The 13,007-nt window shown below is 39.1% G+C and overlaps 1 protein-coding gene across 1 annotated transcript in view; it reads right to left on the bottom strand.

Annotated features, from left to right (window-relative positions):
- The window catches only part of LOC126252737 (solute carrier family 22 member 7-like), a 90,733-nt gene that overhangs the window by 33,030 nt on the left and 44,696 nt on the right, over positions 1-13,007 (bottom strand). The window contains exons 4-6 of the mRNA XM_049953640.1: positions 12,493-12,650; positions 11,046-11,214; positions 5,205-5,426 (exon numbers count right to left, since the gene is read on the bottom strand). Coding sequence (XP_049809597.1) covers positions 5,205-5,426; positions 11,046-11,214; positions 12,493-12,650 — 549 coding nt within the window. The remainder of the gene's footprint in view (positions 1-5,204; positions 5,427-11,045; positions 11,215-12,492; positions 12,651-13,007) is intronic.

Here is a 13,007-nt window from a genome sequence, read left to right as displayed (position 1 = left end):
GCGTTTGAGAAAGCTAGGGTAACAGCAAACGTGGGTAAGACAGAATTTGGTAAATGCCAGATAAAATTCTTGGCTTCATAATTACGGAAGAGGGTATTTATCCTGATCCAAGTAAACTCGAGACAATTAGGCAATTTCCAGACCTTTAAAAAGGCAACTGAGAGCATTCTTCGGCGTATGTGAGCTCTATCGAAAATTCCTGAAAGAACCTGTACTCACTGCCCCAAAATTGAGAACACTTGCCGACCGGTGTGGCCGAGCGGTTCTAGGCGCTACAGTCTGGAACCGTGCGACCGCTATGGTCGCAGGTTCGAATCCTGCCTCGGGCATGGATGTGTGTGATGTCCTTAGGTTAGTTACGTTTAACTAGTTCTAAGTTCTAGGGGACTAATGACCTCAGAAGTTGAGTTCCATAGTGCTCAGAGGCATTTGAACCATTTGAGAACACTTACTAAAGCCAAAATGACCTGGCATTGGAATGATGAATGTCAAGAAGAATTTGAAAGGATTAAAGAAGCATTGTGTAATGCAGATATATTATGCCATCCTGATTTCTCTAGAGACTTTTATTTGGGAGTGGGTAGCTCAGATTATGGACTAGGCATACATTTAAACCAGATAGAGAAAGAAGGAGAGAGCAAGGTTATAAAGCAGAAGCTTGAATGCATGGCAAAGGAGATACAGCATTATGGAGGAAGGGGCACTGTCTATTGTGTGGGCTTTTAAGCGATTTCGTTATTATCTAACAGGATGACATGGAAAGGTGGTCACGGTCCACAAAGCCCTAACATTCTTAACCACAAGTAAACTGAAACACAGCTGGTTGATAAAATTGCATTGCAAGATCATGAATGCAAAGTGATATACAAGCCAGCCAGGTAAGTCATGTACTGTACCTGATGCATTATCAAGGCAGCCACTCGATTCTTGGGGAACAGGTGTGAGAGGACCAGAAGACGGAGAAGTTCAGGTAAATTTAATGAAGGGAGTACAGCATGAAGATTTTGTGAAGAGGTTCTTGAGGAACACACGTAGAGAGCAGAACCAGGACGAAAAACTGAAATTAATCAAGAATAAGTATAGATGTGCTGGTAAAGAAAAGATTAGGATATACTGTTATATCCACCAGGGAATACTGTACAAGGGAAAAATAGAGGATGAAGAGAGCTGGAGACTACGTATACCAGAGAATATAATAGACAAGTTAATCTGGTAGACACTTTATAGCAATGCCCACTATGGACCCAAGAAACTCCTTGAGAAACGGAAATTGGACAGCATCTTCAACATATACGCATAAACACAAGTTGCTGAGCACTTGTGACACCTGTCAGAAAACTAAAACTGCCACTGTTCAACATAAAGGTTACATGCATCCAGGCATACCAGAATCAATTAGAGACATCGTGGCAGTGGATCTGTTCAGTCCCTTGCTTGTGGCAAAAAAATTACGCCCAAATTCTAGTTGCAGAAAAATTAGTATCTAAATTTGTGAAGTTTTATCCATTAAAGAAAGCAACCAGCAAGGTCATAATTTATGAGTTTGAAAAAGATCGCTTTAGCAATGCATGTACACTGAAACGAATCCGAAGTGATAATGGATCCCAATTCCGATCCAAGAAGTGGAGGGAAATGTTGAATAGGCATCAAATAAAACAGATCGCCATCTGTAGATACAAACTGGTTTCGAACCAGGCCGAACGGATGATGGAGTTAAATCGTTTGTCTCTGACCTATTGTCACAAGAAACATGGTACTTGGAAGGAATACCTAGAAGAATTCGAGTGTATTTGGAACCACCTAACACATGATTCGAAAGGATTTGCACCATGCGAAATCTTACTTAATCAGGAACCTGACTGTTTTTCGTGAGTTGGTGGAATATTCACAAGAAGATAACCAAATTTGGGAAAGGAAACTTGAACTAGTAGAAATGAACCATGAGAGAGAATGTTAAATGAGGCAGGAAAGACATGATAAATCGGCGAAACCTGTAAGCTACAGGGTAGGAGACCTAGTGTTGGTGAAAGTGCATGCTAAATCCAAGAAGACAGATTCTGAAATACATAAATTTAACCATGTATATGAGGTACCATATAAAACTGTCAAGATCGAACACCACAATACTGTGGAGTTGGAATATGCTCAAACCGATGGAGTGCATGGCAAGGAACATATTGAAAATATAAAGAGCTACTATCCATGTGAAGATTGGGGCAATCTGAAGGAGAGAAGTAATCAGGACGATGAAGTAGGGCCTAGACAGCCACAAACATAAGTGTGTATGGATGATTTTGGTTATTATGTGTGTTTGGAGAATAAAGATCTTGAGAACTGGTGTTCAAGTGTCAGTTGTCTTTTTATTTACTATATTTGTTTCTATTCTGGATTATGGGTTTTCATGATGACAAAAGACTTAACCATATTTAAGGGATGAATTGCATGTAAGAACTGAGACATAGTTATCCTTTGTAGTGTGAGAAGTATTAGTGTTTAGAATATTGTAGAGTGTATTAATATGACATAGATATGGAGCATTCTATGAACTGTGGGAATAACAGACGCTCAAAAGCAGGAAACACAATTTGTAACAAATGAGAAAGACATTTCTTTAGAGATTTATCTTGTGATGACCACACTAACGATAGATTTATATATACATTTGTGAGTAGAGATGAAATTATTGTCATTTATCTGCATTTGTATTAAGTAGGTATTAGTCTAATTAGAGATAGTTGTTTCCTGTGGTGTGTGATGCTAATATAGTAGGATTTTCGTTGTATTCTGCACAGCAAACCTCACAGAGATGAACCAAAATGAAAATAGTTTTGTTACAATATGATTCAATAGACATGCAGCGTTGTATAGTTAATAAATTATGGTAGTGAGGCGTTTTGTTATAATCTATATGTGATAGTATTGTTTCAACAAATTACAATTTTTAGTTGTGTCATTCGTATAGTTTGTAATTGAGCTGTAATCTGTTTTGTAGGGGCAGTTTACAACCGGAGTCAGAGGATTTACCATTCAGTTTGTAAATTTCATTGTTCTTGAATGTATATATTAATTCACTTTCTATCACTGTTAACTCTATGTTCTTTTCTATCTCCAGTTTCAAAGAGGTCCATTTGGCATTTGGGGGGGGGGAGGTGGGGATGTAATGGGTCAACTGCCCCTTACGTATGAAGAACAGTAGGTACTATTCATAGTCGAGAGCCGAATGCACCAGAAAGTAGTCAGTGTTGAGACTCTGAAACAGTAAGTTGTTGCCTGCAAAACGAGCAGGGCGGATTTCGGCAGGACGGCCGACCGCATTTACCATTGTTTAATGGCTGTGTGTGTCACCCAACACCGTGAGCGTGACCTCCAGCAAATACAGAAATGGCATTAACTGAGTGACGTGTTGGTATGTTTAAGTGTTCATTTGTGTACCGTGATTACACAAATAACTGCACCGGGTACCAACGATTTGGATTGCAGTGAGGATTGCACAGTCAGTGCTACAAAATGCATATTGGCGTGTGACGATATTAATAGGCGGCCTGTGATGAGTAAACTACTATTATTTTGTCAGATGAAGGGAGTAACTGCGTTATTCGTGCTGTTTAGACAAAATAATGGAACCTTAAGAACAAAGTTTGTAACAATTATTGCTGCCTGACATCCTAATTAACTTTGTTAGAGTTGATACAAAACAACTCCCATTCAAATATTAACTGATCAGCCTTTATCAGTTACACACAGTCAGATTATTCTAAACTGTTAGGCTATTATCCACAAGTCAATAACAGTGAGTTCAAAAAGGGAATGTTTACAAACATAGCACAGTTTTCGTAAAATTTTACTAGTCATTGATTGTTATTGGTGACCACTATGGTAACTAACACCATTGCATTCCCAATTGACATCTTTTGTGTTCATGTCACACTTGTTTTTCACATGTCAGCTAGCATGGGTAGATTTTGTCAAGTTGATGTTTTGTCTTCGACACAGAATATTCAGGTGATTTGAATGACGTTACACTCATTTACTAAAATTTTGCTCATTTTTGGAGCTGGCGACCGTTTTATTCTGCAATTTAAATTCATTCAAACCATATTATAGGATTTAAAGTTATGGCTAACTACAAAGGTGTTTTTATTTATTACCATTTTTTTACATTTCGATCATTGTTTACATAGTAATAAATACTCTTGCAATAGCAATCAGATTGTACCTGTCTGTACTCAATCGCTAAGCATTAATCATCGAATTTCATACCTCGTTTCCACCAACAGTGGAATCTTATATGCGTATGTCAGAATTAAAACTGATCGAGTGTAACATCAAGCACCAGCACGTCAGTCTAGAATGATACAGCAGAGAGGACTGTGAGACGACATCAGCCATAGCACGCTCACTAGGATGACACAGTGACAGGAGCAGCCCCTACATGAAGAGAGTATAAGCGCCACTCTGCATAGCCACAGACTCACTAGAAGACGGGCTGTGATCCAAACGATTAGCCGTGACTTGTGATCTACACAAATTGCTTGCTTGGGAGTTGCAAATAATCAATGTCCTTCGATATATATACGTGTCGCCAATTGCTTGCGGCACCTCTTTGTGACAAAGGTAAAGTTAAGTACTGTCAATTTAATTTACTGTAGTAAACTCCATTAATAAGATTTGCTTGAGTTGATGTCTAGGTATCCGAGAAAACAGCTTCCTAGGCACCCTGTATTAGACGAATGGGTGGACACGATAGAAACCTTACATGCACAGTATAGTATAGATACGTCATAAGCTGACACATCACATACAGCGCTGTCAGCTGCTGTTGTGCTGCTTTCTGCGTTCCACCTTCACACACTGCCTATGTGACAGTGGCCACACCATGGCATTGCTGACTGTATTGCTGTATGGAGGCATCAGTCAATAAATAAAGTGCAGATTGCTTGTGCATTGGTAACTCCACGAACGCCACAATACTGGAGAAAACATCAGACATGCAGCACTGTAGTCAGAAGTTGTCACCTGGTGACAAAACATAATTTTGGTCATTTTTGGTCCCGAATAGACTGGAAGGACATTAGGAAGGTTTCACAAGTTTCGTGACACCTTTGCCTTCCCCTTGAACTAGAAGTTTAAAGAGGCTGCAGAGAATGTGTACCACCCATAAGCTGCTAGGTTCTAGTAGAACAAAGACGAGTTGGAAAATTCACCTGGCAACAATGAGGAGTGTTGTGTTCCTGACGAGGTTAAAGCTGGAGAAGATGCCGAGGAAGCCCCTCCTGTCTGTCTTGCTCTTGCCCACGGTCTGGATCACCTGCAAGGCGAACGGAGGCACCGTGGAGCCATTGGTGGCTGCTATGCGCCGCAGAACAGCCAGCGCCTCCTGCTCGCGACCCCTGCACGCCAGCCAGCGTGGAGACTCGGGGAACCAACTGTCACCAAAAAAATACAAGTCTCCTGTAAGTACTAATCACAGTAGTAGTTGTAGTTGTAGTAGAATATTGGTCCACTTATCAGCTTTACAACAATATTAGAGCTGTCAGCTTAATACAAAGAAAAGACACAATGAAAACTTTACTTATACATTCGGACATTTAAATGGTTACATTTCGAGCTTAACAATAATTTATCGATAGTGCACAATATTCTTTAGTATTTTAGTATGTTCATACTCGAAACAAATTAAACTTAATAGGGAAACGAATATTCCATTATGACACACACACACACACACACACACACACACACACACACACATATATATATATATATATATATATATATATATATATATATATATATATATATTCCAATTCACCTTACAACTTTCGTTATTCCTATGCACTTCAATCTTTGAATCTTTGTAACTCTGAAAAACTGAGTAGATATTCCTGAGCAATAAAATGTATATTCAGATGAGGAAGTAGTGATGGGAACAACTGAATCAAAGGAATCGATTCAGTTGGTTGTTGGAAAACAATGCATTCCATTTTGAGTGTGAACATTCCATTGTTATGCCACTATTTAACCCTTATTGTTGACTCAACTCTGTTATCACTTGTCGTCACCGTTGTTGTCGTCCCGACATCTGATTTTTATTGAGTGCATTCACTAACTATTAGTTTGGCTCTTCATCCATGTTTATGAAGAGGCATTTTCTTAATAGTGAACTCTGTGTTTGGTTTCAGAATTCCGAAATGCTCAGTGGTGTGAGGATGGAATAAACCTTATGACTGATTAGAAAATGATCCTCAAGGCAGACTCAGTGAGATTTAAAGTCTCTGCAAAGATGATTCATAGTCTGAATCTATATTAATTAAAGAAATACAAAGAAAATTAACAAATACTTCTCGCAAAAAAAGCTTCCAACAATTGACATTATATGTTTTATGTTCATGTCACCTCAGCATGTACCAAAATAGGATGATTGCTGATTGGTGCAAACCAGAGGAAATAGAGTTTCAGTAAATTTAAATAAAAAAAGTGATTGTTCATTTAGTTCAACATAAATTTATCTTGTAGCACCAATCATTAACCAATTAAAATCCACCAAACATCCATATTTAATACCAGAAGGACGAAAAATGCATATTTAAGTAAATGAATACTTAAATTTTAAAAATGCTTCATTTTAAGAAATATACTTTTTTCAGCTTTCCTTGAGATAAATTACATTACTTTTCTCTAAAGAAGTTGGCAAAATTAGTTGTGATTCATGTATAACCGAAAAGACCGAAAGAGTATGCGCATGAAATCTCTCAAACGCAGAGACTGAGTGAAAACATTAATATGGCTGATGTAACCATCAGAGACTTGTCAGTCAGCTGCCTGACATTAAGTGAAACAACTCAGACATTGAAAGTGAGTGAAAACAGTGATAAAGCTTACATGGTCGCAGAGACTACATTCAATTATTGGTTGTTTCATTTGACTGAAAAAAAACGACTGAACAAATAATTGTAGACTGGACAATCGGTTGTTAAAACCAGTTGGTTGTCCCCCCTCACTATGAGGAAGAAGAAAAATTATTACTATTACCACACAGATCTACATGTAAGATTTTCCAGTAAGAATGTGTATTATAGAAAGTATATTGTAGAATGAAGTGGGTATTGTATTATAAATATGTGTTACATTTTTACAAACGATTGTTCTACGTTGTCTAAATAACCCATTAAGGTATAATAGGAATTATTTAACAAATGATCTATAAATGTCATATGAAAATTGTTAAAGTTAAATGTGAGTCTTGTCCTGTGATGATAGACAGATTGTTGGTGTGATAATTACTACAATTTTTCTCAGTGTGCATAATAATAGGTTCGAAGCGATCATGTTCAGCAATCAGAAGAACACACACACCGCGCTAGTGATTGATATGCTACCAGAACGTCGCAGACAGTTTAAGATAATCGGATGTTTTGTCTGTTGTACCGATAGACAGATTGACAGAACCGAACGACAAACGGCCACCAAGACAGTGGAATAGAGCTAACGGAACTTGAGAAATCGAGAAATCGGAGTCTGCACCTCTCAGGGCCAATAAAAAGCAGAGTACTCAACATAGCGCAGCATGCCTTTGCTACTGGAAACCTTATCGGTAAACGCCCCAGTCGGAATTGACGTGTGGAACAAACACATACTCACTGAGGCCCACAATCGAATCAGACACTCACTGGGTTGGACACCGCCCACCAAACTGCGTTTAATCTGATGGGACGGTGAACCAGTAAGAGACGCTAGATTCCCAACCCTCCGGGACCAGGCGGAACATTCTTCCAGGGCAGTTTTAACCCATCAAACACAACTTTCACACTTGTTGCCTAGGCGCCTCAAGCCTACATCAGACAAACGATTCTCGAAATCATATGGACTAGATAGTGCGACTGCATTTCGGTCACACTGCTGTCTGTAAGATAAATATTTCTTTCAAATTACAATTAAAGGGTTTTTACCCATTACAATTTGTGGAATAATTACAAAATGTTAAATTCTTATGTTTTATATGGAAAGGACAGGGACCAGAGCCACCACCTTTACTGAAGACCAGCGACAGCTAGAAGACACAATTTTCGACCACTATTAATGTAAATGTAAAAAGAAAGGCAAGAAAAAGTTGTATGACTTGAACTTGTACGATCACCTTTTGGTGTTGCAGTTCTTCTTATTCCCGTGCTTGCTAAGAAAGTTGGATGACGAATTCCTCCTAATGCAAGATACCTTTTGAGTTTTGTTTTACCCAGACATGTTTCAGCACTTTTTGTGGTATCTTCAGTGGATTGCTTTATTTCCTTTCTCGCATGAAGCTATTGAATGTTAATGTTGGTAGCAGTGAGTCGGCTACACAATCTGCAACTTGTCATGGCTTTGATGTTTTTGTCCCCTTTGTTTGTGGTATGGTAACATGCTGGTTTCTACCACTTCTGTCATTTCACAGGAATTTTCTGCGATTTTTCGAACTTGTTCAGTATTTTCGCCGCCATACTAAGTTGTATATTGTGTACCAGCACTAACATTCAATAGCTTCATGTAAGAAAGAAGATAAAGTAATCCACTGAAGATAGCACAAAACAAGTTGAAACATGTCTCGGTAAAACAAAACTCCAAAGGTGTCTTCATAAAACGGAATTCCTCATCCAATAAACTTTTACGGTATTCAGTTACCGTTTATATTTTGTCCCAAAAGCTTAACGTGCATCACGAAAGCAGAACGTTGTTACTGAGTTTATAATACTGCAAAATCTAAAAATAAATATTTTATCTTGCAAACGTGAAGAAGTTAAATTATATGAACAACGTATTTCACCAAACATCCAGTTTTTGTCTTTCAGAGAAGTAAAACTGAAAAATTGAAATAAGAGTGTTTTTACAAGTTAAGAGATAAAGAGCATGAGCTAGGGCTAATCGTCTGCATATTGTGGAAGTACCTGAAGCATAAAATATTGAAAAAGGTTCAAACAGTACAAATTTTATTTAAAGAACGGAAACGGTTGTACATCAGAGCAGACTAAATCAAAGACTACAAATTATCAATTTAATACATTTTTTGAAGTTGAATAACATCTCTGGGATTAATTATAAAACACAACGCTGTAGTACCGAAAAGAAAACACTGCTCTAATGCCTTTTTTATTACGTCGTCCTACAAACTGTAAAACTATCGTAATTGTAATAAAAATCATTCACGGTAAGTATCTGCTAACAAAGAAAGATTATACATACTGTAGCCAAATATATGTGCAAGAAATGTGATGTTCGAGGTTCGCCAACATACGGTATCGTAAAACAAGGCGTATCATGGTAACTATCAAGTGATCCACCCTAGGATAGAAACTGGTCTAGATGGAATTCAAACCCATCTCGTAAGTACATCATTACAATATTTTACAAACAACAAGAATGCTATCCTCAAACATTGGTATTTCCTTGCACGTTGGAAACTGGGCAAGGTCCTGATGTTCAGTAAGTCAGGGAAAGACGACTCCATCCCACAAAATCACAGGCTCATCATCCTGCTGAGCTCTTTCAGTAGTGTTGTTGAGTAAATAATTCAGAAACTTCTCACTGGCACTGCATCAGTAACCTGAGCCCAGACAAACTCCAATTCCAGAGTCACCTCGCCACAACACAATTTCTCCGCACAACACACGACAATAATAATAAAGAACCAGAGGCACTGTTTTCCTTGACCGCAGAACGTATTAGCCGTAACAGCTTCATTTGCAAGCTCGCTAGAATTCCGCACAGGGTCATGTGTGTCACTCACTCACAGGGGCTTCAAGAGATTTGGGGTAAACAATCAACACTACATGGTAAACAGGAGGGAGCACCTCATGGCAATATACTGGAGTTCCACGCGTTAAGCCTCCACGACAATGTGATAGCAGCCATCCACACAAATGACATAGCTACCCTAGTACAGTACTGGAAATGACCAAACATCATTTCAGCTTACAGACAGGATTGAAAACTCTCAGGCATTCGTTGGAGAAATGGTGAGTTTAGTAAGTGGAAGTTAATTCTGTTTACAAGTAGACCGCACCCCGTCCCCTCACACACACACACACACACACACACACACACACACACACATATATATATATATATATATATAGTGCAGGGCCTGAAGATCTGTTGGTGTTCGGTATTCCCAGACTGCTCCTACGTACGTCATCAGCCTTATAATGAGAGTTACATACACGTACTAGCCATGCTGCCATTCAGTGTACTTTGGCAGTTGAGCATTGGGTAGGAGGAATTAGAAAAGTCTGACTTAAACTCTGGTTTCAATTTCCTCCAGTCCAACTTAACGCCAATGTAGCTAATTCTCACAGAAAAATGTTTGTGTAATGTGATTTATCTACACTATATATATATATATATATATATATATGTATATGCACAAACAGTGTAGATTTTTATCTACACTGTATATATATATATATATATATATATATATATATATATATATATATAAACAGTGTAGATAAATCACATTACACAAACATTTTTCTGTGAGAATTAGCTACATTGGCGTTAAGTTGGACTGGAGGAAATTGAAACCAGAGTTTAAGTCAGACTTTTCTAATTCCTCCTACCCAATGCTCAACTGCCAAAGTACACTGAATGGCAGCATGGCTAGTACGTGTATGTAACTCTCATTATAAGGCTGATGACGTACGTAGGAGCAGTCTGGGAATACCGAACACCAACAGATCTTCAGGCCCTGCACTTGATTAATTGCGAGCAATGTCCCACGACACACACACACACACACACACACAACAACGGACCACTCGACTGGTCAGTGATATGAGACACTCGAAAGCTCTAAGTAGCTCGCTATGTGCTTCGCATCACACCTTTCTACTGTACATGCTTCTCGCTCAAAAATAATCTGTGGTGAACTTCTGTTCTTGCACAAGACACGCTGACTAAACACAAGCTGTACATTTTCGTCGTCCTTTGTTCATTCATCTCAAAATCATAAAATTTTAATATTCATTGCATCTTTACACATCCCCATGTATCGTTTATTTTGCGTACATTACCTGAAGAAGAAGAATAGTATAAAACAACTGAGGGCAGCAAACGAGAGGGAATAGTTCCAATTGGGCAGCGCCCAAGACACCAGACCAGCAAGCATCATTCCAACGGCCGTGCTGCAGCACCCATAGCGGTTGACTGCAGTGCGGTGCTTGATATCAGTCAGCTCCAAACCTGAAACACGAGAAATCATCGTCAAATGCTTTCAATATTATGTATCAAATAACACAGACTTCACTTCAAAAATGTTTCGGAGAAGATTCTATAGTGCACTTGCAGGACAGCACTATGTATGGTTCCACAATAAATAACTTTTAATGAAAGCCTAAAACTGTAAACGAGCAGTGTTTGCTAAACCAAGCCACTTTTTCTACTCCATTGTAGTACGAATGGTGGTGTTGTTGATGTTGTTATCAGTCCAGAGACTGGTTTGATGCAGCACTCCACGCTACTCTACCCTGCGCAAGCTTCTTAATCTCCAAGTAACTTCTTCAAGCTACATCCTTCTGAATCTGCTTAGTGTATTCATCTCTTGGTCTCCCTCTACAATTTTTACCCTCCACGCTGCCTTCCAATACTAAATTGGTGATCCCTTGATGCATCAGAACATGTCCTATTAACCGATCTCTTATTCTAGTCAAGTTCTAGCACAAATTGCTCTTCTCCCCAATTCTATTCAGTACCTCCTCATTAGTTACACGATCTACCCACCTAATCTTCAGCATCCTTGTGCAGCACATTATTTTGAAAGCTTCAACTCTCTTCTTGTCTAAACTAGTGATCGTCCATGTTTCAGTTCCATACACAGCTACACTCCATAGAAATACTTTCAGAAACGACTTACTGATACTTAAATCTATAGTCGATGTTAACAAATTTCTCTTCTTCAAAAAGGCTTTCCTTGCCATCGCCAATCTACATTTTATATCCTCTCTACTTCGACCATCATCTTGCTCCCCAAATAGCAAAACTCATCTACTACTTTAAGTGTCTGATTTACAAATCTAATCACCTTTACACTTGGTGTGCATGATTTTTCAGGACCACTTGTGTATTATTTATTACAGGTAGCTTGTCATCTGCAACCAAACAAAATTTCTCATCAACATCGTTTGGTTGCAGATGACAAGCAACCTGTAATAAATAATACACAAGTGGTCCTGAAAAATCACGCACACCAAGGTATTAACAAAAAGAAATGAACTATTGTTTGAACTAAATATCCACATAATTTTGTAATCATTTAGTAAACGTGTTCACATTGCAGAATAAATAAAACGGAAACCCACTGATGATGGCACAGTGGTGCAGAAACATGTTTGGGTACTGAGAAAAAACGGTGTTTTGCATAACTGGCGGACCTCACATATTACAATTCTGGTTTAATATTCCACTGCATTGGCTTGTTGCTGAGATTGTTGTGAAAGTTGAATCTATATTTTTAACACTTACCAACAGACAAGACAGATTCTGTCAAAGGCCCAGCCGCAGCTGACACGAGGGATACTGCCAGGATGAAGAGGGGCAACACGTGTGGAGCGAGGACGACCAGCAGCCTGCTGACCACGTGGGCTGACAGGCACAGCAGCTGCTGGGGGCGTCGGCCATACCTGTCGGCAGCAAGAGTCAGCTCAACCTGCGTGTCGAGGTGCTGGGCAGTCCAGCTAGCTGATAAAGTCCCATGATCATGTGCAGGTTCAAAGTGGCTCTGAGCACTATGTGACTTAACGTCCGAGGTCATCAGACGCCTAGAACTTAGAACTAATTAAAGCTAACTAACGGAAGGACATCACACACATCGATGCCCGAGGCAGGATTCGAACCTGCGACCGTAGCGGTCGCTCGGTTCCGGACTGTAGCGCCTAGAACCGCACGGCCACTCCGGCTGGCCGATCATGTGCTGACACTTATTAACATAAATATTGCTTTTATTTGTTGATGAACTTTGTGCTTGGGACAGAATAGAG

Source organism: Schistocerca nitens, chromosome 4 (genome assembly GCF_023898315.1).
Source record: "Schistocerca nitens isolate TAMUIC-IGC-003100 chromosome 4, iqSchNite1.1, whole genome shotgun sequence".
NCBI lineage: Eukaryota > Metazoa > Arthropoda > Insecta > Orthoptera > Acrididae > Schistocerca > Schistocerca nitens.
The sequence above is the reverse complement of the archived record's forward strand: the minus strand, read 5'-3'. Positions and strand labels throughout refer to the sequence as shown.